At 41.7% G+C, this 23,629-nt stretch overlaps 2 protein-coding genes and 1 pseudogene across 3 annotated transcripts; 2 read left to right on the forward strand and 1 right to left on the reverse strand.

The window, feature by feature from the left end:
• Nucleotides 1-4,137: 4,137 nt before the first annotated feature.
• On the reverse strand, nt 4,138-11,516 carry LOC117850268 (protein ACCELERATED CELL DEATH 6). Of its 2 annotated transcripts, XM_072292770.1 has the most exons (4): nt 10,704-11,516; nt 5,215-5,747; nt 4,884-5,118; nt 4,612-4,777 (listed from the first exon to the last, which is right to left on the reverse strand). In XM_072292770.1, exons 1-4 carry the CDS (start codon nt 11,344-11,346, stop codon nt 4,704-4,706), a joined length of 1,485 nt encoding a protein of 494 aa, XP_072148871.1. In that variant the 5' UTR covers nt 11,347-11,516; the 3' UTR covers nt 4,612-4,703. The 2 variants fall into 2 exon arrangements, with proteins under 2 accessions (XP_034587977.1, XP_072148871.1); XM_034732086.2 differs by having other exon boundaries at nt 4,138-5,118; nt 10,704-11,509.
• A 1,957-nt stretch (nt 11,517-13,473) lies between these two features.
• Nucleotides 13,474-15,825, forward strand: LOC117847991 (uncharacterized; annotated as a pseudogene).
• A 1,547-nt stretch (nt 15,826-17,372) lies between these two features.
• Nucleotides 17,373-22,378, forward strand: LOC117849570 (protein PGR). Its single transcript, XM_034731158.2, has 4 exons — nt 17,373-17,765; nt 18,543-18,765; nt 21,122-21,370; nt 21,875-22,378. The coding sequence occupies exons 1-4, from the start codon at nt 17,485-17,487 to the stop codon at nt 22,004-22,006; spliced, it is 885 nt and encodes a 294-aa protein (XP_034587049.1). The 5' UTR covers nt 17,373-17,484; the 3' UTR covers nt 22,007-22,378.
• The last annotated feature ends 1,251 nt before the right edge of the window (nt 22,379-23,629 follow it).

Consider the following 23,629-nt stretch of genomic DNA (forward strand, 5'->3'; position numbering starts at 1 on the left):
AACTCGTAGTTCATTTGAACCGGACAAAACCAACCGTACCACTTCTATCACACCCAGTTTTACAAAGAAACCAAGGACTAACATTAGTTTAACACATAGTAACATTATAAGTGAATAACAGTAACAGAATCACGTAAAGGAATAAGAGAGTATATCAGAGATTTAAGTTTAATTTTGAAAACGAAGGCTCCAAACTTCACAGGCAATCGACCGGGGTTGCATACGCCTAGCACTTAGCACCATCTTCACAACAACTTCATAGCAGCTTCTTCTGAGCAATGTTGGTTATCGCAAGGGTGAGCACATGTCGTACTCAGCAAGTGTGAAGAAAATATGAATGCAAGGCTTAAATGATGAAAGGCTGACTGGTTGACTACATTAAGCATTTTTAGTTTATCAAATTTTATTAGCACCTGATTTCTAAGGTATAGTATATACCAACCTACATTTAACATAAACATAAGCCATAAGCATATGGCACAACCATAACCACAATTTAAGTCTATCTTCAAGTATATTAATCATGTGAGGGTACAGGTCGATCTTAACTGTGAGCACGGCTGATCGATCAGTTTTACACTCTGCAGAGGTTGCATGTCTTTTCCCACAAGTCGTGTAAAAGTTCAAAAGAACCTTAGACCCAACCATGCGATGCTAGCTAGGCACCATAACACACTTCCGAGGTGTGATTGCATAAGGACGCTACGAGGTCTTTACAAAGATTCCCCAGTCAGTGATAACCCGCTAAGGTTTCGGTGTCTGGCGCGCATAAACCTCTCTAGTGGGTATAGGGTCTTAGCCAAGCTCCTTTCCCAAGAGGACCGGGTTATACGACGACTCAGTGCCCCCTCTTGACTCGAAAAGATTACCCCATACTAAGGTTTCTAATTAATTAGCCAAGACCATCTTGTGGTTGCACTGTTTTTCTGGGTGGTTCTCCATGTTCCAATTAAGTATTGTGATCTTGTGTTAGTGAAAGGTATAATATAAATAAAATAAATTTAATCATTGAGTTCATTAGAACCACCATAACCCAAGTAAAGCAATAAGCATGAGCTACCCAATAGAAAGATAAACCCAGGTTGACAAGAAATAATCATAAAAACTAGGCAAACTTTAATAGGACCCATCAAATTAAATGCAAGCATATGCAATAGTGATTAGTAAAGTTATTGAGACAAAAGCATAAGGACACACTTGCCTTTCTATAAGTAGTGTTGCTGCTCAGAAATGTCTTCAACTTCTTGCTCTTGAATGTCCTCGAAGTACGTTTGTCCTACTCGCATCAATCATCCAAGACAACATCCAGAACACGTACATACAAGCAAACAAAATAATTAAATTAAAAAAAGTACACCAATCCATATAAACAGAAGAAAATAAGCTTACAAAACTCTTCTATGCGTCGAAACGAACTCGTGAACGTAAAGAACGCTAAAAACGGAACTAGGACGCAAAAGATACGCACAAAATAAACTGCAAAGGCCTATCTGCGAGGAAACTAAGCTTCCAGAGACCGTTATAAGAAATCGAGGGACCTAAACTTAATTTCGTCAAGCAACTCGAGGGCTAACGCGCAAAAGCATAAAGATGGACTAGATCGTGAGAATTTAACTTTTGTGAGGGCTTTCTTGCAAAACTCACAAGATCCGAATTTCCTTTTTCTTCAAGGGCTAAACATGCAAAAGATGGCGTCATCTTCAACGTTCGATTGAATCAGCCCGTGCGGCTGTTCCGAACTTCCGACGGCAGCTACCGGGCTGGGCCGGGTGGCGGCGCTAGGAAGTGGGGGCGGCGGTGATGCTAGGCGGCGGCGGGGGTGGCGCACAGGCGGGCGGTGGTGGCGGCACAGGCGAGTAGCGGCGGCGTGCAGGGTGCGTGGGTGGTGGGCGGCGGCGCAGGGTGGCTGCGGCGGCGCGGCGCGGAGGCAAGGCGGCGCAGGCGAGGCGGCGGTGCGGGCGTGGTGGCGCACAGGATGTGGGAGCTCGGGAGGAGGTCGGCCATGGTTGAACAGAAACAGGAGAGAGAAGAGGGACTTGCTGGAAACGAAGTCCGATCTCACGCATGAACGGCAAAACAGAACGAGAACGAAGAGACGAACGCGTCAGTGCGCTCACCTTTGGCTGAGGACTGATGGTTGCGCTGGATTTGCTCGCCGGAGTTTCACTGAAAAACTTGCCGCAGATCTGTATGTTCGGTGTTGAACCGCGGGAGGTAGGGTTGTTAAAATAAGGTGCGGTTTGTGGTGTTGGAAAGAGGACATCAAGAAGATCACGGAAAGTATTTATAGGCCGAGTTGGAGTCCGGATTTATTTTCCTCCTTTTTCTAATTTCGGAAATTAATTTCGGATTCGAAAACAATTCCAAAAAATCCTGAAATCATAATTAAATCATGAAAAATACTCAAAAACTCCAAAGAAATTAGGAAAATTCTTGGAGATGATTTGTGACGCAAGGAACCCAAATAAAAGACTTGGAGCTCCTGGACCATCCAAAAATTGGATTAAGCTCAAGGAAAACGATACTAAATTTCAGAAAAAGCTGGAAAATTTTCAGAAGAATCTAGTTGTGTCTGAATGCATTTTAAAATCTTTTGCACTCAAGAAAAACCAAGATGCATCGGTATGAATGCACAGACACAGAACAATATTATTAAATTTTAAAAAACAAACAATTATTTTTCCTATACTAAATTTCAGTAAAGAAAAATAAATATTGGAAATTTTTTTAAAATTATGAGAAAATCATTATTTATTTATTCTTTTTAATCACGTCTTGAAATTTTTTTAGGATGTGACAGAGCTTGAAGAAGAAACAAATGACAGGAATTCTGCTAGGAAATTACAGTAACAAGTTAAAATGTTACCAACGCCCTTCCGTACCCATCGACATTCCGCCGAGTCCTATCGCAGGATAGACTGAAATCTGTCTGTGGCCGTAGGAGCAGGTCGTCGCCACCGCCGCTGCGGAGGAGGCTGGCTTCACCGTCGCCGCCGATGTCATCGTCTCCGTAGTGGGCTTTGCTGCTGGCGGCAGCGTCGGCTTTGGCTTCTTGGCCTTGGCCTTCTTGTCTGCCTTGCAACCGGAGGAGCAGAGGTTTCCCATGTCGGCGACTAGGAATCTGTGACTGGTTGTGAGACTTAGTTCGTGTATGGTAGCACGTCTGAGATCGGTTGGTAGGCATATGTACACACATAGGACTAGGTGTTCTGTTCGGACGGGTTTCCAGCGGAGGGCGTGAGCATTTCGAGTCGGACAGACAAATCAAAACAGAGTGTGATTCAGGCTTGCAGTGCAGGTGTCCTTTTCGGCTAACATGAGGCCTTGTTTACTTTCCAATTTGGGAGTTGCAAAATTGATATTTTGCCATAAATGCGCAACTGTAGCATTTCGTTTATATTTGTGAAATATTGTTCAAACATTGACTAATTAGGCTTAAAAGATTAGTCTCGCAAAGTACAACAAAACTGTGCAATTAGTTTTTGATTTCGTCTACATTTAGTATTTCATGCATGTACCGCAAGTTTGATGTGATGGGGAATCTTTTTTTTGCATAGTGCCAAAGTTGGAAATTTGGATGTAACTAAACATGGCCTGAGCCGCTGAGTAATTCAACCGTAGATGCACCCCTTTTATTTTTGGTGGCGTATCATTAGCACGTGCACATTTTGCTTGCTCACGACTCACGCAGACAGCTGTTGCAGCGTTGATGCTGCAACAGTGCAACCTGCAAGCCTGCAACGCAGCATGCTCTGTTCGGTGCAGCCGGACAGGGACAGGGTCAGCTACTCAGCTGCCATCTTTGATGGAATTGAGCAACTGGACTCGGTAACGTGATCTGATGTTGTTGTTGGACGAATCGAGAGGAACTGGAGAGTGGAGACGAGGAATAAGTTCAAATAGAAATCAGCATCATCTCAAAGATATATATATAGAAACTGCTGCAAAATGCCTCTATTCCTCCAACTTGTGCGCGGGAGATCAGGAGTTCTTGTACGCTCCACTAGCAAGTCAGCGTGCGGATCAGCACAGGCAGTGGAAACTTTACACCGTATCTGTGCCTTATTCTCTGAGATTCAGTACGCACACATCATCAAACATTCAAACTTGACAGCCCAGCTTCGCTGCCATGAAAAAGAAAACACAAAACCTTGCATCCATTGCACACTATCAGATGATTTCAATACTATTGTTGAAAAACAAAATCTGTTACAAAGAAACTACAGTATCAAACTACAGCTTTGGCATGGTGTCTGGCAGCAGTTCGAGAGCACTTATACAGCTGATATTGTTGAAGAGATCTTACTGACTAACAGAACAACTCTAGCTGATAAAAGCCAAATGCCCTGAACAATTCCACAGATCTGCAGAGAGAGTTCACGAACCTCAAGTAGGGTATAAGAAAACCGCATCATCTTGGATCACACACCCAGTCGAGCTGCAGGGTTCTTGTTGACCAGCCAGTACGCTTTTAACTAGGGGCTGCACGGTGCCGATTGAAGCTCGAACCACATGAATTAGCAGGATAGCTTGAACTATTACTTTAGAAATGTCCTGCCAGCGGTGTTTGCTCGTCCACAACAGCGTGGCAACCTGTAGAACTATAGCAACTGCTAAATCAGCTGACACCAGCCGATCAAAAATATATTCGCCCCACCTGTTCTCAGGGTCAAATGTTAGCCATACAGACATCACAGATGTGATTAGCATGGACAGAACTGCTCCAAAAAACAATGTCGCAGACAAAATAAGATAAAACCGGTGATCTCTTGTTTGTCTGGTAAACACAAACAGAGATATCGTTGGTATCGAGAGAAAGAACGACATGATGTTTGCAAACATGAATATCCAGAAAGAAGTTCTCCCTCCGTGTACTGGCTTACCAGCATCCGCGCCTTCTGCAATGTAACCCCCAGGTGGTGTAGAAGCAGCAGCGAGTGCTGAACTGAATCCAATAAATATAGAGTTGTTGAACATGTTCCGGGACACATTAGCGTAAATGCTTGATTCCTTCTTTTCTTTCGAGCACCGATTATCTTTCAATTTTTTAGCCAGGTGGCAGGGGCTGCCGTAGGCACCACAGAGATTTAAGCATATGATGATGGAAGTGTCCGTCAACTATACGACAAAGGGAAATAGAAAAGAGTTTATAACCTAGAAATCCTCTTCAAAATAAAATGTTGAAAGAGCAGAATGCACGATGGAGGAACTTACCGATGACAATAATGTATCATCACTTTGTATCTTATTCGAGGCAACATCTAGAGGTGTTGATCCCTCGTTGTTCATAATGGCCAGATTCACCCTAGGATCCACCATAAGAAAGAAGAAGATCATTGCCTGCCCATGCTTTACTGACAGATGTAGCGGTGTGTTTCCTTCGCCATCCCTCGCATTCATCATCCTCAAGAACTTTGGGTTTCCACATATGTGCCGAACCAACATCACCCTTCCATGTTCAACGGCGCAGTGTAGGATATTTCTGCGTTTGTTGTCAAGCAACTCATCATAGTCCAGGCATATTTCAATGAATTTGCGGACAATATTAACGTTGCCCATTATAGCGGCAATGTGGATAGGAAATAGACCCTCATTATCTTGAATGTATGCAAGGGAGCTGTTATTGCTCAATAGAAGTTCCACAGGTTCAAGTTTTTGAGCCAATAGTGTCCCATGGTGACGGGCAGTTCTTCCATAATTGTAGACCTTGCTGGCAAGTGTTTGTTCCCAACGTTGCAGGGATTCACCTATTGCCAGAGAATTAACATTTGACAAAATTCAACTGCCCACAAAAAATAGAACAAAGGAGTTGGAACTAATGTGTGGATACGACACATGTCTACATAAGGCATCTTCAATTACAACAGTCTAAAGTGGTCACTGGAACACAGAACATGCTGATTTTATTTGTGCTAAATATTATGTTTTCCATGAGCTCTAAGCTTGGGACCAAAATTTTGGATGAGTTGGACGGATCGTAGTTGAAGAATCAATGCAATGCCAGATTTTTTTTTTGTGCATTTTATTCCATAGTGTCTGGTTTTAATGTTGCGCATGTTTCTTCCTCAAGTCAAGTCTCACAGTGCATAGAACCAAACCCTTAAGGGCTGTTTGGATATCAAGTTTTATCAAAATTAAATTTATTATCTAAATCAGATTTGGGCCTTACCACCTAAAACTCTGTTTGGCTAGACAGCATAAAATGGGAATAACAAAAGACCTGTCTTTTCTTTTTGCTGAACCCCGAATATTGAGCCTTATAAAAAATCACTTCTACCTAATTTTCAGAATACAACTCCAGTATCTCCTGTTAATTTTTTTTCTGCCATTTTCCTCTTAGATACATGATAAAAAAATATCTTGATCTGCTACTGTTTTGCTAATGCCGATTAGATTCAATAAAATGAAGGGAAGAAGATCTGGTGCAATGTAATGGTGCACTACATATATGCAAAAGTTTGTTTAATTGACGTGGCCCAAGCGAAGTAATCTGTAAAACAAATACTAATTGATTAAAAACTCAACCAATTTTCCTAGACATCGCAAGCATCTAAACTTGTCTATGGAAACTTACTTCTAATCTGTGTGATCCAAACAGCCACTAATTAAGCACACTAGTCTATCAACCCGTGCTCCCGCACTAGCCAATATTTTTAGAAGATATTGTATTTAAAAATTATTTAGTAATTAAATTTCTCGCTAATAATCAAATTTGTTTACCTACTACTCTCTTATTTTTTTCAATACTTCAACATATTACTCATCTTTCCAAGTTGTGATTGATTTTTAATTAGTAATTATTCTATACACTTTTTCATCCGTATTCACACTTTTTTCATTATGAATCGCACCTCCATACATTGTGTTTAGCACAAAAATCAATATTTTTCATCACTTCCGCACATTCATGTATAAATGGTCTACATGGTGACACTCATCATGCCTATATACCTTAACTTTGTATTTCTATATTAGAAATGACATAAATAGGTAATTTAGAATCATATATTAGTTTACTTTTGGATATTTCTGTATGATACACATGAAGATAATTAGATTAAGATTTAGGTGTTTATGTTAGGTAATAACGTTATACGTGGGTAACTTAGATACAAATTTAGAATGGCATTTAAAGTTATGCTTCTATAATGATATGCATGAGTAAATTGGATGAAAATTATGAGGTTACTTTAGATTATTTTTTATAATGGTATAGCTCGGTAATTTAGATATATATTTAGTATTTATTTTAGAATATTTTTCATAATGATAGTGGTGGGTAACTTTTAAGAAAATATAATGGACCAATGACTATGGTTTATTAGAGTTTACAGAATTGATATTTAATGTTTCTGATTTTTGTGAGAACTTTTATGATTTGTCTTTTTTATGGCATGTCTCATGAGAACTAATGTTGAGTCTCCAATGAAAAAAGGCCACATTGCTACAAGAATGTTACCTTGAGCTACTTCTCATTTATTAAATATTCAAACACAATACCTATATAGATATATACTTATAATCTTCATCTGATTGTGATGGATTTTGGTTAGTAATTAAGGCATAACATTTTTATCCACATTTATAATCCTTAGCTTTTCACTTTGCATCACAGGTATGCGCTTGAATTTATTTAATGGACTTTAAATTTAAGCTATAATTTTAACATAGAAATCTATATTCTCGTCACTTCCTCTATATCTTTTTAAATGGTGACACACATTATGCCTATATACCTTAATTATATATCATATATCAATAGTGTAAGACATGGACAATTTACAATCATATATTGGTGTATATTTTAATTAAGGTGATTTGTATTAAAATGTAGGGTTACCTCATGTTATTTTTAATAATGGCATATATGGGTAATATAGATGTAAATTTAAGGGTTACTTTAAGTTATTTTTTAAGTATTAGTGGTGGGCAATTTAGTTTCAAATGTAGGGGGTTATTTTAAATATTATTTATAATGGCATAAGTGGGTAATTTGTATGAAGATTAAGGGGTTACTTAGTTTATTTTATATAATGGTAGAGGTGGGTAATTTAGATATAGATTTAGGGGTTACTTTAGCCTATTTTCATAATGGCGTATCCAATGGCTATGATAATTTGAGTCTACCGATTGATGGCTAGATGTTTTGCTTTTTGTGAGAATTTCTAGAATTTTTCTCTTTTTCTAGAGTGTCCACCTAGGATCCTAGGTGGCTTCACCTAGAGGTTTCACCTAGAGGCCTTATAAGCAGTGATAACAAGTAGTGTGAATTAGGCCCTTTAAAAACCTAAAGGCTCTACCATATATAGAAATATACAAGCTTATCAAGACGTGCACAACAACTTTTATATATATTTATATCTCTATTGATACAAAGTTTTGCTCTTAGGTTCCATTCTTACCAAGTACATGTTAATTCTAGGATAGGTAAAATCCAGAAAATAAAGGGCAACATGTGAAAAGGAAAATCAGAGGATAAAGAATGCAAAATCAGTACAACTTTCTTAGTAGTGTGTCTAGATTGTTCATGGGTTAGAGTTAACACACAACCAACCTACCGTATGAAAACCTAATTAACCTAGGAATTGCATGTACTTTCTAATTTTCAAATGCAATCCTAAACCAGCATAGGCACTAAATGCTAAGCAAAATATATACATTCTTGAATCTAGTTACTTATTTTACCTTCATATATGGAGGATTTGGGGTATAGGAAGATCAAGAATTTCCAATAAGCTTGAACATTGGTTAACTTGGGCCTTTTTGCTTGAATATCTTAAACACCTCAAATGGGATCCAAATCTCTAAATCTTTGTAGGTCTCGTAGGTTTTTAAGTGATCTTGAAATCTATATCTTCCTTTAGCATTTAATGTTTTTAATCACGGATCCTTGAGCACCAAAATACAAATTCTTGTCTATTGCATTGTTTCTTAGAAAGTTTGGTTCATTATTCTTCAATAGGACGGGCTCAAGAGGATTCCACCCAACTCTAAAACTACATGTTTCTCTAGCTGGCAGAGTTTCTCCATCAAGTAAGTAGATAGTTAACATCCAATGATTTGCTACGGAGGCATCCTTGTTTCGTGGGAATGTTGGAAGCATCGAATGATTGCATTGTGTCTCTAATGTTGTCTCTCCAAAAGCGAACAAATTTGTGTGGCCGGTCAAGGAGGAGCCCACCTTATGATGTGCCACTAGAGCCAAGGAGCTTCAGCCTCTGGCACTACTACAGAATTTGCTATCCAAGACGGTCTATCACTGCCGGTTTTAGGTAAACCGGTAGTGATATAGCGATTCTATAGCAAATGAAGCTATGGGACGTCAAACTGGCAATGAAATATACCATCACCACCGGTTTGTATTACGAGCCGGCGTGATACTATCACCGCCTGCTTGTATAACAAACCGGCGGTGAAGGGGGAGACGAACCCGAAATTTTTATCTAATCTAGTTGAGTCCACCCCCCTATCGTGTGCGTCTAGTGCCCTCTCCCCCCCCCCTCCCGCATCGCCTCCCTCTCTTCCCGTCTTATCCTCTTCTCCTCTCCCTCCATCTTTCCCGACCTCTCCCCAGCGGCCGGCGACGACCCCTCCCTCTCCCTCCCCTCCACTGCTGATGACCCCTCCCTCTCCCTTCCCTCCACCGGCCCCTCTACCTCTCCTCCCTCCCTCCACCACCGCGGACCCCCTCCTTCTCCCTCCCCGACCTCCCCTCTCCTCCCCCCTCCGCTTGCCCCTCACCTCGTGCCTGAGGCGAGGAGTGGCGGCGGGGCAAGGTGCGGCGGCGGCAGCTAGTGGGATGCAGCGAGGCGCGGCATGGCGGCGATGAGATCCGGCGTGGCGAGATGCAGCGGTGATGAGATCCCAGGTGCGTCTCTCTCTCTCTCTCCTCCTCCTCCTCCTCTTCCTCCTTCCCTCTATTGCCCCTCTCCTGGGACGAGGAGCGGCAGTCGGCTGGGACGAGGGGTGGCCGGCGGGTCACGGGCGCGGACAAGGCGTGGCGGTCGGCGGGACACGGGGCCGGGAATCTATTTTATTTTTTTATCCGGCATCACTGCCGGTTCCAGAACCAGCGGTGATGGGATACCCATCACTGCTGAATTGGATACGATGGGCCGGTTTGGGGCCGGCGGTTATACCGCTTTCTGTAGTAGTGCGGGTTCTGTTCTTGGGATTAAGCTCTAGGTGGTTGTTTCCTTTCTCTAGTTTTCCTTTCATATCATTCCTAAATTCTATGGTGCATAAGTTGTAATATTTTGTAAGCCTTCAGTCTTGTACAATTTTTTCTTCTACTATTTATTAAATGATATGCAGTCTTCCTACGTATTCAAGACAAGAAGAAAGAAAGAACCTAAGAGTTCAGTAGTATTTAGAGCCCATTTTCTTTTCCCACATCCTCTTTTTTCCTTTTCTATTTTGTAATACGTAAAAAATATATTTTCTATTTAAGATTCTCTAGTTGTAAGTGGACCTCTTTTCGTCAACAGTTAGTGTTATTTTTGTTCATTAGAACAGGATCATCCAACTAAACAATCTCAGTTGGCTCTCATGCAGATCTGACCGTCCCAAGAAGAGACTAGCTTAATAAAGATAGTAAATTTGATTATTTTTTTACAGAATATGTTTTGTCAGAAAATGGGGCACTAGCTTTTGTATGCACGAACCGCAAAGCCCATGGCTCCAATGGAAAGTTTTGAAGTTACCTCTGCTGACGTAGACCGCAGCATGCAATGCAGTCTGCCCATCTGGCCCCGAGAAGCTCGCCGATGATTTCACGCCGTCGGGAGATTCCCTAATCAGGACTCGGACCATGTCAGCCCGGTTGGATGCAACCGCCAAGTAAAGCGGGGACACACCATCCCCATCGACCACTCCGGCCAGGCCGCTATCCCTGGACATGAGCTTCTCCAGGACGAGGGCATGGCCATTCCTGACCGCCTCGTGCATCGCAGTCTCCCCGCCCGAGTTCGTCGCCCTCAGCGTGGGGTTCCCGTCCTCGTTCTCCTCCACAGCACGCGCCGCGAGGTAGTCGGCCACATCCGCGTGGCCAGCCCTCGCGGCGCAGATCAGAGCTGTGTCGCCCAGATGGTTCCTTCTCCTGATGAGCGAGGGGGCCTGAGCGCAGACCATCTTGACGAGCTCCAGGTGCCCGCGGCTGGCGGCGACGTGGAGCGCCGAGCCGCCCCCTGCCGTGACGCCATCTAGGCAGCTCAGGTCGCCCTGCTCAGCTGTCGCCGGTGAGGGCTTCAAGCCTAGAGCTTGTTCCAGCAGGCCTAGGTCGCCTGTGGCAACGGCTTTGAGCACTCTGGGTTTCATTGTGTGTGGGGTCTCTCTTCTTGCTGCCATGTATCTCGGCTGAACACACAGCGAGATGCATGAACACACAGCTAAACGTTCTGTCCTCGACTAGTCCGATCCTATACACAGGGCCCTGGGTGCAAACGAAACTTCCTAGCAACCTCCTCCAGCGTTGCTGGTTGCTGCACAGTAAATATAACCATGTAATCTATCTGGTTTAGGGAGTAGTTTTGGACCGAGCAGCGAAGTTAAAACTATATTAATCAAGGTTTGTATTATTGTATAACTACAATATTCAGCAGCAGTGGCGCCGAGCCGTGCAAGTGGCCGACTTTACAACGAAGAGGCTTGACTACTTGGCCATGTTTAGTTCCCTCCAAACTCCAAACTTTAACACTATGCAAAAAGAAGATTCCCCATTACATCAAACTTGTGGTACATGCATGGAGTACTAAATGTAGACGAAATAAAAAACTAATTGCACAGTTTTGTTGTACTTTACGAGACGAATCTTTTGAGCCTAATTAGTCAATATTTGGACAATAATTCACAAATACAAACGAAACGCTACAGTTACGCATTTATGGCAAAATGCCAATTTTGCCACTCCCAAATTGGGAACTAAACAAGGCCTTGGTAAGCGCCTCTGGCCGAAAAATCTACAGCTAGCTGCTGCTGCTCATCTACAGCGTTGTCTACGCGGGCCATGGCCCGGACGACCTAACGGATGAGCATTGGGAGGCCACAAAACTGCGAAGCAGCAGACAAAATGTGAACACGTGACATGTGGCGTTTATCTACGCCAAACAAAAAGAAAGCAACAGCGGGACCACATTATTCCCTCGCTTAATCGGCCTATACGAGCTTGTTTTCTGATAGTGGATGCCTGGATGGATCAGGATTCGGTGAAATATAATGTCATCTCGTGGAACACACGGACAGCTGAGTCAACTCAACTGCAGGCACGAGCCACAAGCTTTCAGAATACACCTGTGCCTTCACTTAGTCTTGTCGACGAAAGGCCCAAGCACCCAATCCCCATTGAGAAGAAAAGTAGAGGAAATTAGGAAGAAGGGTAGAAGGTTGATTACCAGCAGTGCCGGTCTTAATCCCCATTGAGAAGAAAAGTAGAGGAAATTAGGAAGAAGGGTAGAAGGTTGATTACCACTTACCAGTAAGCCGCTGCTCGGCACCCACGGTGGCACATCGGCAAAATATGTAAGAGCATTCGCAACCATGCTACTCGTAAGGATGGTAAAATATTAGATATCCCATATAAGGACATAACTATATCCTTGGCTCAACAATCAACTTCTTGTCAAGCCTATTTCTATCCATATATGTCCTTTCATTATAAATACTTGTTTTGTAGTCCTTTATAATCAATTCTTCTAGCTCGTTGGTTTGATTTTTTTTGCTTCTATTTTTCCTGTAGGATTAGGCTTATGTTTCAGGGTTCCCGTGGGTAAGTGTTCTTCCAATTTCTCCTAGGGTTAGTGCTAACTTGGGCTCGTATTTACAAATGTAGTAAAGCTTATTGTGTGTTTATTCCACTCCAATTTGTGCCATGTCTGTGTAGGATGGATGCTGATTCGGCCTACAGGATTGCTATGCGTGTAGGTGCTTATGTGAAACTGAGTGATGATGGCAGTCGTATGTATTGTGATCCTTGTAATATTCCATGTATTTTAGACAGGGATAGCACAAATTGGAATGATTCGCTAGTTGGAATTGTCGCAGAAAGTAAGCTAGAGTCTTGACACAAGTTGCATGTCACCTATTGGGATAAAATGAAACATATCTATGAAGAGATTGATTCTGACCAGAAATTGGCGATTGACATGTATTGGGAGATAAGAAGGCTCTCATTGCAAGTGTTTGTTATGAAAAAGGATGATTCTGATTCCATTGAAGAAATTGGACGGCAACAGAGCATGCCTTGTGTGTTTCAGGGAAGCAACCAACCAAATTGCACAGCCTTCACTTGAAATTGTACCATCTCTTGTAGAGCCTCCAGCTCAAAACAATGTTGAAGTGCCTTGGGTGGGCGATGATGTAGAGTATGTTGTTTTGGATGATGAGGATCATTTCAAACCTTTACTTTCTGATTCATCTGATTATGTACATATTGCTTGGAGTAATGTAGAGTGTGTTGGCTTGGAGGATGACTTAGTCATGGATGATGCATTGGGTTGTGAGACATTTATCCATGCAATTGATTTAGAGAATCCAACAATAGCAGTTGTTATAACTTTTGGGGATGGTGATACTTTTACGGAGGCTATTAGGCAATATGCAATAAAGGGTGAATATGAAATTGCAGCTCCCTATTCTGATTCAACAAGGTATAGAGGGTATTGCAAAGATGCACGCTGCAAGTGGTGGATACATGCTTTACAATTGCAAGATGGAAGAACTTGGAGGTACAGATGAACTTGCATTAATTTTTATGAGCATGTGCATTTTTCTATAATGATTTATACTTATTATTTTATTTTATTTTCTCTGGATAAAGAAGATACCTAATCCACACACTTGTCAAGGCACATGAATAGTTGAGAAGAACAGCATGGCAACTAATCGTTGGGTTAGGGATAATATTCTTAATTAGATTGCAAAGTACCCTACAATTGGGGCAAAAGCACTGCAGAAAAGATTGGAAAAATAGTATCACCTGAAGTTGTCATATTAGGTAGTGTGGGATGGAAGAAATATGGCTTTGTAACAACTCAAAGGGAAGTGGGATGAAAGCTTTGAGCACATTTTTAGTTTCAAGGCTGAGATGGAGAAGACCAATCCTGGAAACTTGGTGGATATAGAATTTGAGCAAGTTGGGAAGAAGAAGGGATTTACCGGAATGTTTGTTGTCTTGAAAGCTTGTGTGAATCGGATGGTTTTCTAAATGGTTGTAGGCCTTTTCTTGGTGTGGACTCCACCCATTTGACTGGGAAATGGAAGAGTTGGCTTGCATCTGAAACTGCTATTGATGGGCATAATTAGATATTTCCAGTGTGTTATGGTGTGTTTGGATCAGAGACAACTGAAAATTGGCCATGATTTTTCAGTAGACTTCATCAAGCTATTAGATCACCTTCAGGCCTAGTGATCTCAACAAGTGCAGGCAAAGGAATTGATTTAGTTGATACTCAAGTCTTCAGAAATGGGTTGAGCATAAAGAGTGCATAAAGCTGAAACATTCAACACCTGGATTAAGCATGAGAAATCCCTGCATGTAGTTGATCTTAGGGATAGGATCAAATAGTTATGTGTGGAGAAAATGTTCTTGAGAAGAAAATTTACTAGAAGCTTAAGATAAGATACTGCCCAATGTGATGAAGGCCCTCAATGCAAGGAGCATGGGGCTGAAATATATGTGGAGGTACTCACACAAAGATGATGGTAAAGAAGGTGAAATGTTAGGTAAAATTGAAGGTGTTACAAGGGATCTATTTTATTGGAGGTGTACTATTGATCTTCAGGCGAGAAAGTGCACATGTAGGCGCTGCACATGTAGGCGCTGGTAAGTTACTGGTCTGCCATGTACACATGCACTTTGTATTATAACCTTAGTTCAAGTTAATATTGAAGACTACATTCATGACTACTATTCTATGGCAAAGTTCAAGAGAGCCTATGAAAAATCCGCGAAGCCAATGGCAGATACTCCCTTTGTCCCAAATTACTATTCGTAGCTTTTGATATGCATCTAGGTATACACTATGTCTAGATATATAGAAAAAGTTATGTATCTAAAAAAATTAAAATAAATAGTATTTTAGGACGAAGGGAGTAGTAAACAGTGACCTCAAGTTAATCATGGGTTCAAGTTAAGTTGTGGTCTCCACTTCTGAAAAGGCAACAAGGAGACCAAAGGAGAGAAGGTCCAAATCAAGTGCAAAAGGGTCGAAGTGGGCTTTGGGAAGAGAATTGCAAGATGCAAAAGGTGTCGAAAACTTGAGCATATGGAAAAAAACATGCAACGAACATGTTTATGATTATGATGCACCACAACCTGCCGCTCCAAAACCTAAGAGAAATAGAGGCAAGAAAAATAGCACAATAGTGCCATCCAGTGCTACTGAACCACCACATGAACAACTATCATTTGCTGACCCATTGTAAGCTTTCAACTCAAACTTTATAAAAATTTCACTTAAATTGCGCATATCTCACATATGAACCATTTAGAGTGCTACACCATATAGAGAAATCAGCTTTGTTTCTACACCAAGCCTTGTGATAAGGTCTTGCAATTTCTTGAACCATTGTCTTGTTAAAATCGCAATAATTAATTTTGCATGTTTCTACATTTATAGTATGTCAAGGAAGTTGCTAAAATTTGAATCATCTACACCAACTAGAGCCATCATCTCTGTTTCTACACCAAGCACTCTCACAAGAAGGTATTGCACATTCAATCTTTATGCCTACATGCTTATCGACTCTATTTATTTGACACAACTCTATATACATTTGCAGCCATAGAGGATGCTGGGACTTGTAGAACCTGTTCAATGTCTTACTCTATCTCCGGATCCTGTCCATGATAAGTGAAAGTTAAAGAAGTTGAAGGTTGTCAGATCTAAGAAATCCAAAAAAAGCTTAGGCCATTTGGTATCATATTCTTATAGGGGTGTTTGGCAGCACTCTACTTCACAAAAAACAGCTCCACTCCACCAACTCCACAAAACTTCCTACCAAACACGTCTAGTTCCAAAAAAAATGTGGAGCTAGGTGTCAGATCCACATTTTTCCTTGAGTAACTCAGGGAGTGCTCCAAAAACATTAGTTTCAGACTTCCTCGTAGAGTTCGGGGTTATTTACCCACCTTTGCCTCTCGTTACACAACATACCGATTCACGAAATAAAACAAAACACCATCCTCCCGTCGCCTCCTCCTCGAGCTAGCGCCGTCGCCTGTGGATTAGGTGCCGTCGGCCCCAATCTCCGGCGAAAATGGCTGCCGGCATCTGTGCACCCCATGTCGCGTCATGATCCGTGCATTACCACGTCGAACACCGACGGCGCAGGGCCGGGCACGTCCTTGAGATCAGTGGCTGTGGCGCCTCCGCGAGGGCCTCCTTCTTGCCGTGCTGCTTCCTCTTCCTCTTGTGCTTGTTCTTGCCCTTGGACGGTGCCTCGGCCGGCAGCAGCGTCATGGGCGCCTCGGTCACAGGCGCGGGCAGCATGAAGGGCAGCATCGTGGGCGCCTCGACCGGGGGCATGGCCGTCGGCAGAGGCACCTCGATGGGTGGGAGCACCGCGGGTGGTGTGGGTGGCGGCTACGTGGAGGGAGGTGGCGTCATGACAGGGGGAGGCGTCGCCGGCGGCGGCTTTGACAGCAGGACCGGGGTGGCGGCCGGCGTGGGGGTCAGCAGCGGGTTCGCTGGCGCCGAGGCTACAGGTCGCGGGACCTCGCTGTAGAGACCGACGCTAGCATCATTGACAGGATCAAGCATGGAAGGGAAGGGGGTGCGCCTTGCTGCCCGCGGGGAGAACTCCAATAGACAATGACGCGTGGATCCCACAACACAACGGTATAATAGATAATGCACACCAAATCCTCATATTTCTCGAGCTGGAGCACTACAATCTGCCAAACACATACAACAGCTCCATGTTTTTCCGGAGTTGGTGGAGTGGAGCTGGAAAAGTGTGAAGTTGGTGGAGTGGAGCTGGTTTTTATGAGGTGGAGTGCTGCCAAACGCCCCTGTAATGTTGTTGTCCAAACCATGTTCCTGTGATATATGGATCTGGCACTGTACTAGATAGCCTAATATGGCTGAAACATGCTATTTTGTTTTGTTGGACTTGCTTCTTTAATTTGGACCTATTTTATGGTGAAATGCTTTTAAAAATCAATCTGTTATGCCGTTGAAAATATTTCCCTGCTATGCTGCCGAGCCGAAATGTTTCCTATCATGCTCAGGTATTGTCGTTGAAATGTTGCTCTAAAGAGGTAAGAGTATTCTTATCCAGAATTTATATTTGCATACCTGTTTGATTGGGAAATAAAGCATGGTTTTCTATGGCACGTGGCGTGAACGCCATTTTTGCCCTTCGATAATCCCAACTCACAAGTCACAATCCCAACTCCCCCAAAATTCGCTCCACCGGCGGCTCCTCGTGGTCCGGTCGCAGACTGCAGCTGAGTGCTGACCCCGCGCGGCACCGGGCGTCCACGCCATGGTGATCCCTGCCGCCTTCTCCTCCTCCCTCGTAGTCCGGTCGGCCGTCGGCGTGTTGCTGGCGGCCGCCATCGCAGCGCGCGCGGTCCGCCGGCGCTCCCTGGACGCCTCGGGCGGGATCGCCGGCTTCGTCGTCATGGCGGTCCACATCGCCTGCGGCTACAGGTACGGCGCGGTGCTGCTGGCCTTCTTCTTATCCTCGTCCAAGCTCACCAAGATCGGGGAGGACCGCAAGCGCCGTGTCGAGGAGGAGTTTAAGGAGGGCGGTCAACGCAACTGGTAAGCAACGCTCTCTGTTTTGTGGAGCAGCGAATCCCACCAAAAAAATCTACTGTCTGTTGAACACTTGAGCTAGGCTTTGACATTTCACAACTCAGACAGATCCCTTCTCTGTCTGTGCCACCATTTCCGTGTACGTTCTCACAATAATTGCTGTAGAAATTCTAAGTATTTAGTGAATGATGCTAGGAAAAAGAAAGAATGTTCAGTGTTCAACTGAGAGATATAAAGATGCAACCACAAATTGGTGAACTATATACCAGTTTATAATAAAGTAACAGTTGATTAAGCACTGCTCAAGATTGGCCTTACCACGTCTAGCAAAATGAAAGGAAAAAAAAGGAACCTAATGATTGGAAATGCGTCTCACATGGTTACCATGTATATGCCTTCTCTCAGTTGTGTGCAAGTCTTTATTCAGAGTTACCACTTTCATGCTGCTGTCAGCTTGCATACAGTGGAATAGCAATTGCGGTTCCAACCAAAGTCAAAGTGTTATAAATTCAAGGGAAATTCCCTAAAATTCTTACATGTTTAAATGCTTTGATGCAATTACATCAGATTTTATTATGTGTTACTTAATCTTTTTCCTTGGAACTATACTCAAAGTGATAATAGTCTTTGCTCAGTTCAAAAAATATATACACAGAAGATGCCCAAAAAATATCTTGTGGATGTCATCACACACCATCAAAGATATATCACAATTCACAGCAGCTGCTGTTTTGTCAACTTAAATTTTCTGTTGTTTCTTATTATTCACTTTACATCTTACAGGATCCAAGTACTAGCAAATAGCACAATTGCCACTATACTAGTTGTGATATTTGAAATAATAACTGGAGGGCAAGATCAGTGCTTGGACTCAAATGGCTCAAAGATTATAACTGGTATTATGGGTGGTATTATTGGCCACTACTGTTGCTGCAATGGAGATACTTGGTCGTCCGAAATTGGTGTGCTTAGTAATGAACAACCACGGCTTATTACAACTCTGAAGGTAAGTGTTCTTTTCCATGCAATAGGAGATACTGAGTTACTGATGGGGTCCATGTGTTCTCTTCAGTCATGATTTTATATGTAATTCTCTATATGTTTGACCAGGCTGCAAGATTAGGCTACTTTTCCTAATCTGCCCTTAGCCAATTTGACTGGACAATGCCAGCACATTTAGGTTCCAGTCAAATGATCTGAAATGTATAAGGTCATGGTATTGATACCCATCTGGCCACATCCATACTGTTCGTGGTATTGAACTAACATAAGAACTGAGTCAACACAGTAGGCAAATCAATAAGATTTATCACATTCTCATCAGGAAAGCATACAATATGCCTACCTGGCCTAATACAGTATTGATGCACAATGTGTAGCTTTCCTAAGCAATAATGTGAAACCTTTCTCCAAATGTACAAACATGGAATTGAAAACCACAGACCTTGTCCACTTTCGTGATTTTAAGCTGTAAGGCTGTAAGCTGTGTGTGTTCTAGTGGGTTGGACGTCCAAACATAGAATATATTACTAATTCCAATATACTGTTCTGTAAAGAAGATGAATTTGAGGCCTAAGGGCAGTAAGGTACCGTCTCACTGTGTTTTTGGAAAATTGTGTCTAATATAGTACTAGGACATATGATTTTTTTCCAAAGCATATCTGGTATTCATTAGCAAAGGGAAACAAGAGTACAAAGTAGAACAGATGAGCATTAACATTTAACAAGAGTACAAAGTAGAATAGATGAATATTTAAATATCTGATATTCATCAAGGGTCAGCTTTGAGCCTTTATCTATTTGCCTTGGTGATGGATGAGTTCACGGAAGACGTACAAGGGGATATCCCTTGGTGTATGCTTTTCGCGGACGATGTTGTGCTAGTTGATGAAAGCCGTACGGGACTAAATAGGAAACTGGAGAGTGGCGGGACTGGAGACTCTAGAGCAATGTTTTAAATAGAGGGCTAAGCCCTTTAGCGGCTGGGTTTTTCAGAGGCTAAAAAAGCTATAGCCAGCTATAGCCTCAGATAGCCCCATTTAGCTGTTTAACAAAAATGCATGTTAAAACTCATAATTTAGTGGATTATACTCTATCTCGGTTCTGAATTATCACACATCATTGACTGCAATACAAACGAAACAAGCAAGAGCAATACAATGGTAGAAGGAAAAACACTAGAAACTTCCAGCTGGGAAGTATTGTAGAAACTTCTGGCTGGGAAATATTGTTGAAACTTGCTTGTCTTCCTCATGAGTCAGGAGCTGCTATTAGTGGGCTATAAGCTAAATGAGGGGTCATTTAGCTTTTTTAGCCGGCTAATAGCGGCTATTAGCGGATAATATAGTTTAGCGCTAAACGGTGACTATCCTAGCCCCGGAGCTTCTCCAGAGGCTAAACTATTTAAAACATTGCTCTAGAGTCCAAAGCTTTTAGACTCGTTAGAACTAAAACTGAATATATGAGATGTGACTCACATGAGGATGGAGATGTTACTTTGGAAGGTTAAGTAGTTTCCAAGAAGTGTACCTTTCAATATTTGGGATCAATGCTACAGAGAGACGGGGACATTGATGAAGATGTTTTTTATGGAACAAAAGGGGCCGCGCCCCTACTGGTTATATATTAAAGAGCAAAAAACGTTATTTACATCAGATGAGCAAGGGAAAAAAGTTGCAACAAGGTTTCTAGCCATATGCCTATCAGTGTTTTTAAGGCGTCCTTAAGGCGTCGCCTAGGCAACAAGGTGGTGGTGGCTCGCCTCACCTAAGGTGTCGCCTTAGCCCGCCTTATCCCACCTAGGCATCGCCTAGGCGATAAGGCAGTGGTGGCTTGCCTCGCCTCGCCTTAACGCTTTAAAAACCATGATGCCTATTGTTGGATGATATGCCTTCTTCCTTGGGACTGAAAGGCTTTGTTGTTGGATGTTTGTCATGTCTATGTTACCTACACCATGCAATAGATTGTGACTACTACCATTGTTTGTGTCAGCACACAGAATATTCCTGTTTCATTTTCCAATTTTTTATATTTTTACTCCATTTGATTCCAAATGTAAGTCACTTTAGATTTGTGTACAAGGATTAAGAAAGTAGATCAAATGACTTTGTTGCCCTTCATTTGCACTACATTGGGAAAGATGGGTTATTTATACAGAGGGTGGTAGCATTAATTATCTTGGGCAATGAAGGAAGAAAGAAAGAAAAAGGTGCCGAGAATTTCTTGGATGGCTTACATCTACTAAAGAATTGAGAAGGTTAATATGACTTACATTTGTAGTCAAAGGGAGTAGGGTATTCCCCAAATGTATATTAGTCTTTTGTGGTGTTTACCTGTGAGCTGATAAAAGTATTACTTATTAGCATGTCAGGAAGGGTACAAATGGTGGAGTGACCTTACAAGGACTTCTTGCTGCTACCGGAGGAGGCCTGCTCATTGGTCTCACTTTCATTATTGTTGGACTGTTGACAGCTGAATGTTCTTTTGATGTGGCCCTCCAGCAGCTCCTAGTACTACCCATCTCTGCTGCGGCTGGTTTGCTTGGAAGTCTAATTGATTCATTGCTGGGAGCTACACTTCAGTTCAGTGGATACTGCAGTGTTCGGAAGAAGGTACACTTTTGCTGTGCCACCTTTGTAATATGCTATTGGGGAAAAAGATGGTCTGTAAAAGCCATGCTTTTTCATTGAAGATTGCATCTAGAGGTCATTAGTTCATTGTGATAGTACTTATCAGTTGTGAAATCTTCTTCTGCTTTAGGACACCTGAAGTATGTTGAGTCAGTGATAACTGCAAAGGACACAAAAACATTTATTCATTTTATTACCATGTTCAAAGTAGAATATCATATAGGACTTCTTCAGTAGGTTTGTTAAGTGGTAACAGTTCTGTTATTTGTAAGGATCATAACAAGTACATTTGGATCATTGGATGTTTCAAAATATAAACTAGTTGCGTAGAAGGCCAGGATTTGATGTTTCTGCAAACAGGGTCCTTTGCCGTAAAATGTTAACAAGTTTGATTTAGTTTGGAATGTAGTGAAATTTTTAGCAAAATATTATCTTGCAACTTCCATCCGATAATAATGTTATAATTTCTTTTTTCCTCCTTTGTAGGTCGTCAGCAAAAGTGGTCCTACTGTTACAAAGATTTCTGGGATGACTGTCCTTGACAATGATGCTATTAATGCAGTATCTATCCTACTAACAACTATACTTACAGCTTTTGTGTGCATTTACATCTTTTAAAAATGATTTGTGAAGTTTCTTCACTTGTTTCTGATCTTCGTTCTCATTTACAAACACAAAGGGTCTCAGAATAATAGTGACATGAGTATACCTAGCCACATAGGGCTGCTTGATGGCATAATAGTGACATGAGTATACCTAGCCACATAGGGCTGCTTGATGGCAAAATCTGTTCGCCTTGATGACTTGGAGCAAAACTTGGTTTGAATGCTAGTATGAGTTGAAAGGTGTTGGTTATGTAAGCATACATGTCTGTATAATCATGAAACTAGACATAGATAATCTTGAACAGAGCAATGTATTGCACCCTTTCCTTGCATGACACTGGAACAATTTGCAACTTCTATGTATTTTGATAGAATTTTTGTGGCACACAGGTGTTCGCCTCTACTTTGACCCAGTGGATGTTTTTTTATAGGTATGTTCCCATTCCACATAAGGTACTCTAGTTGCATTTGTACTTAATTTCTGAAGCTTCTAGGAGTGTGGCAATGTTTTGGCAGAAACCAATGCAGTTTTGGATTAGTTTAGGGTTTCCCCACAGCTTCATGCCTCGCCTAGAATGTGGGAGTTCTAAATTCCTGCATGAATTAAATTATATACTCCCTCCGTTCCAAATTAAACGTTGTTTTGGGACGGAGGGAGTATTAAAGAGACTAAAGTGCACTGGCGGTCTTTAAAGTATAAACTTGTTCGGGTTCTGTGAACAATTAATGCTTATATGGGTCTCTATACTACTAAATGGTTCAATGAGGTCCAAACCTTTTAACGAGTGTTGATCTATCTGTGTACCATCCATGTCACATAATTTTCCAACTTATCACTAGGGCTTGTTTGGTAGAGCTATTGCTTCTAGTTCTTTAAGAGAAGTGATTATATACATAAAGTGATTCTTAGGATAATTGGAGGAGATGAGGACATGTTTGGCACACCTCCCACAGAACCTCTCAGGCGCAGTGAGAACTCTAGCACTCCTAGGCTGATTCTGTGAAGTGATTTTATAAAATGAATCAAGATGTTGAGACTTGAGAGTTGAAAAAATAGCTTCTTCTGATTTAGTTTCCATATGGAATCAGTTCATAAATAAATCTATCCTAGAGAATTATTAAAGAACAATCATAGAACCACTGCACATAGAGAATCGAAAACATGAACCATAAACTACAGAATCATTATAGAATAATCACATAATCACTTTCTCTAGAGAATTGGAAACAGGAGTCTCACTCTAATTCACCTCCTAAACAATGATTTATTGAGTCACTCCTAGAAGTGATTTTCTGAACTATTCGAAAAAAGAAGAAGTGATTTTCTCAAATAAATTAAGATGCTGGGAGCGAAAAAACCTAGCTTCTTATTTACTTTCCGTATAGAGCAATCCATGCATAGAGTTTATCCTAGAGAATTATAAAAAAAAACAGCCACATAATCACTTTATTAGAGAATCAGATTAAATAAGAATTAGAAACATGAACTCTATCAAATAGGCACTAATTTTATTTCATACAAGGCAACAAATTAGCTGAAGTTACTTTTTCGGCTCCCACCATTTTATTTCATTTCAGAGAATCATTTTATGTAATCAACCTAGGAGTGATTCTTTCTAAAATACGATTTAGCATA

This window comes from Setaria viridis, chromosome 3, assembly GCF_005286985.2.
Source record: "Setaria viridis chromosome 3, Setaria_viridis_v4.0, whole genome shotgun sequence".
In the NCBI taxonomy this organism is placed as follows: Eukaryota; Viridiplantae; Streptophyta; class Magnoliopsida; order Poales; family Poaceae; genus Setaria; species Setaria viridis.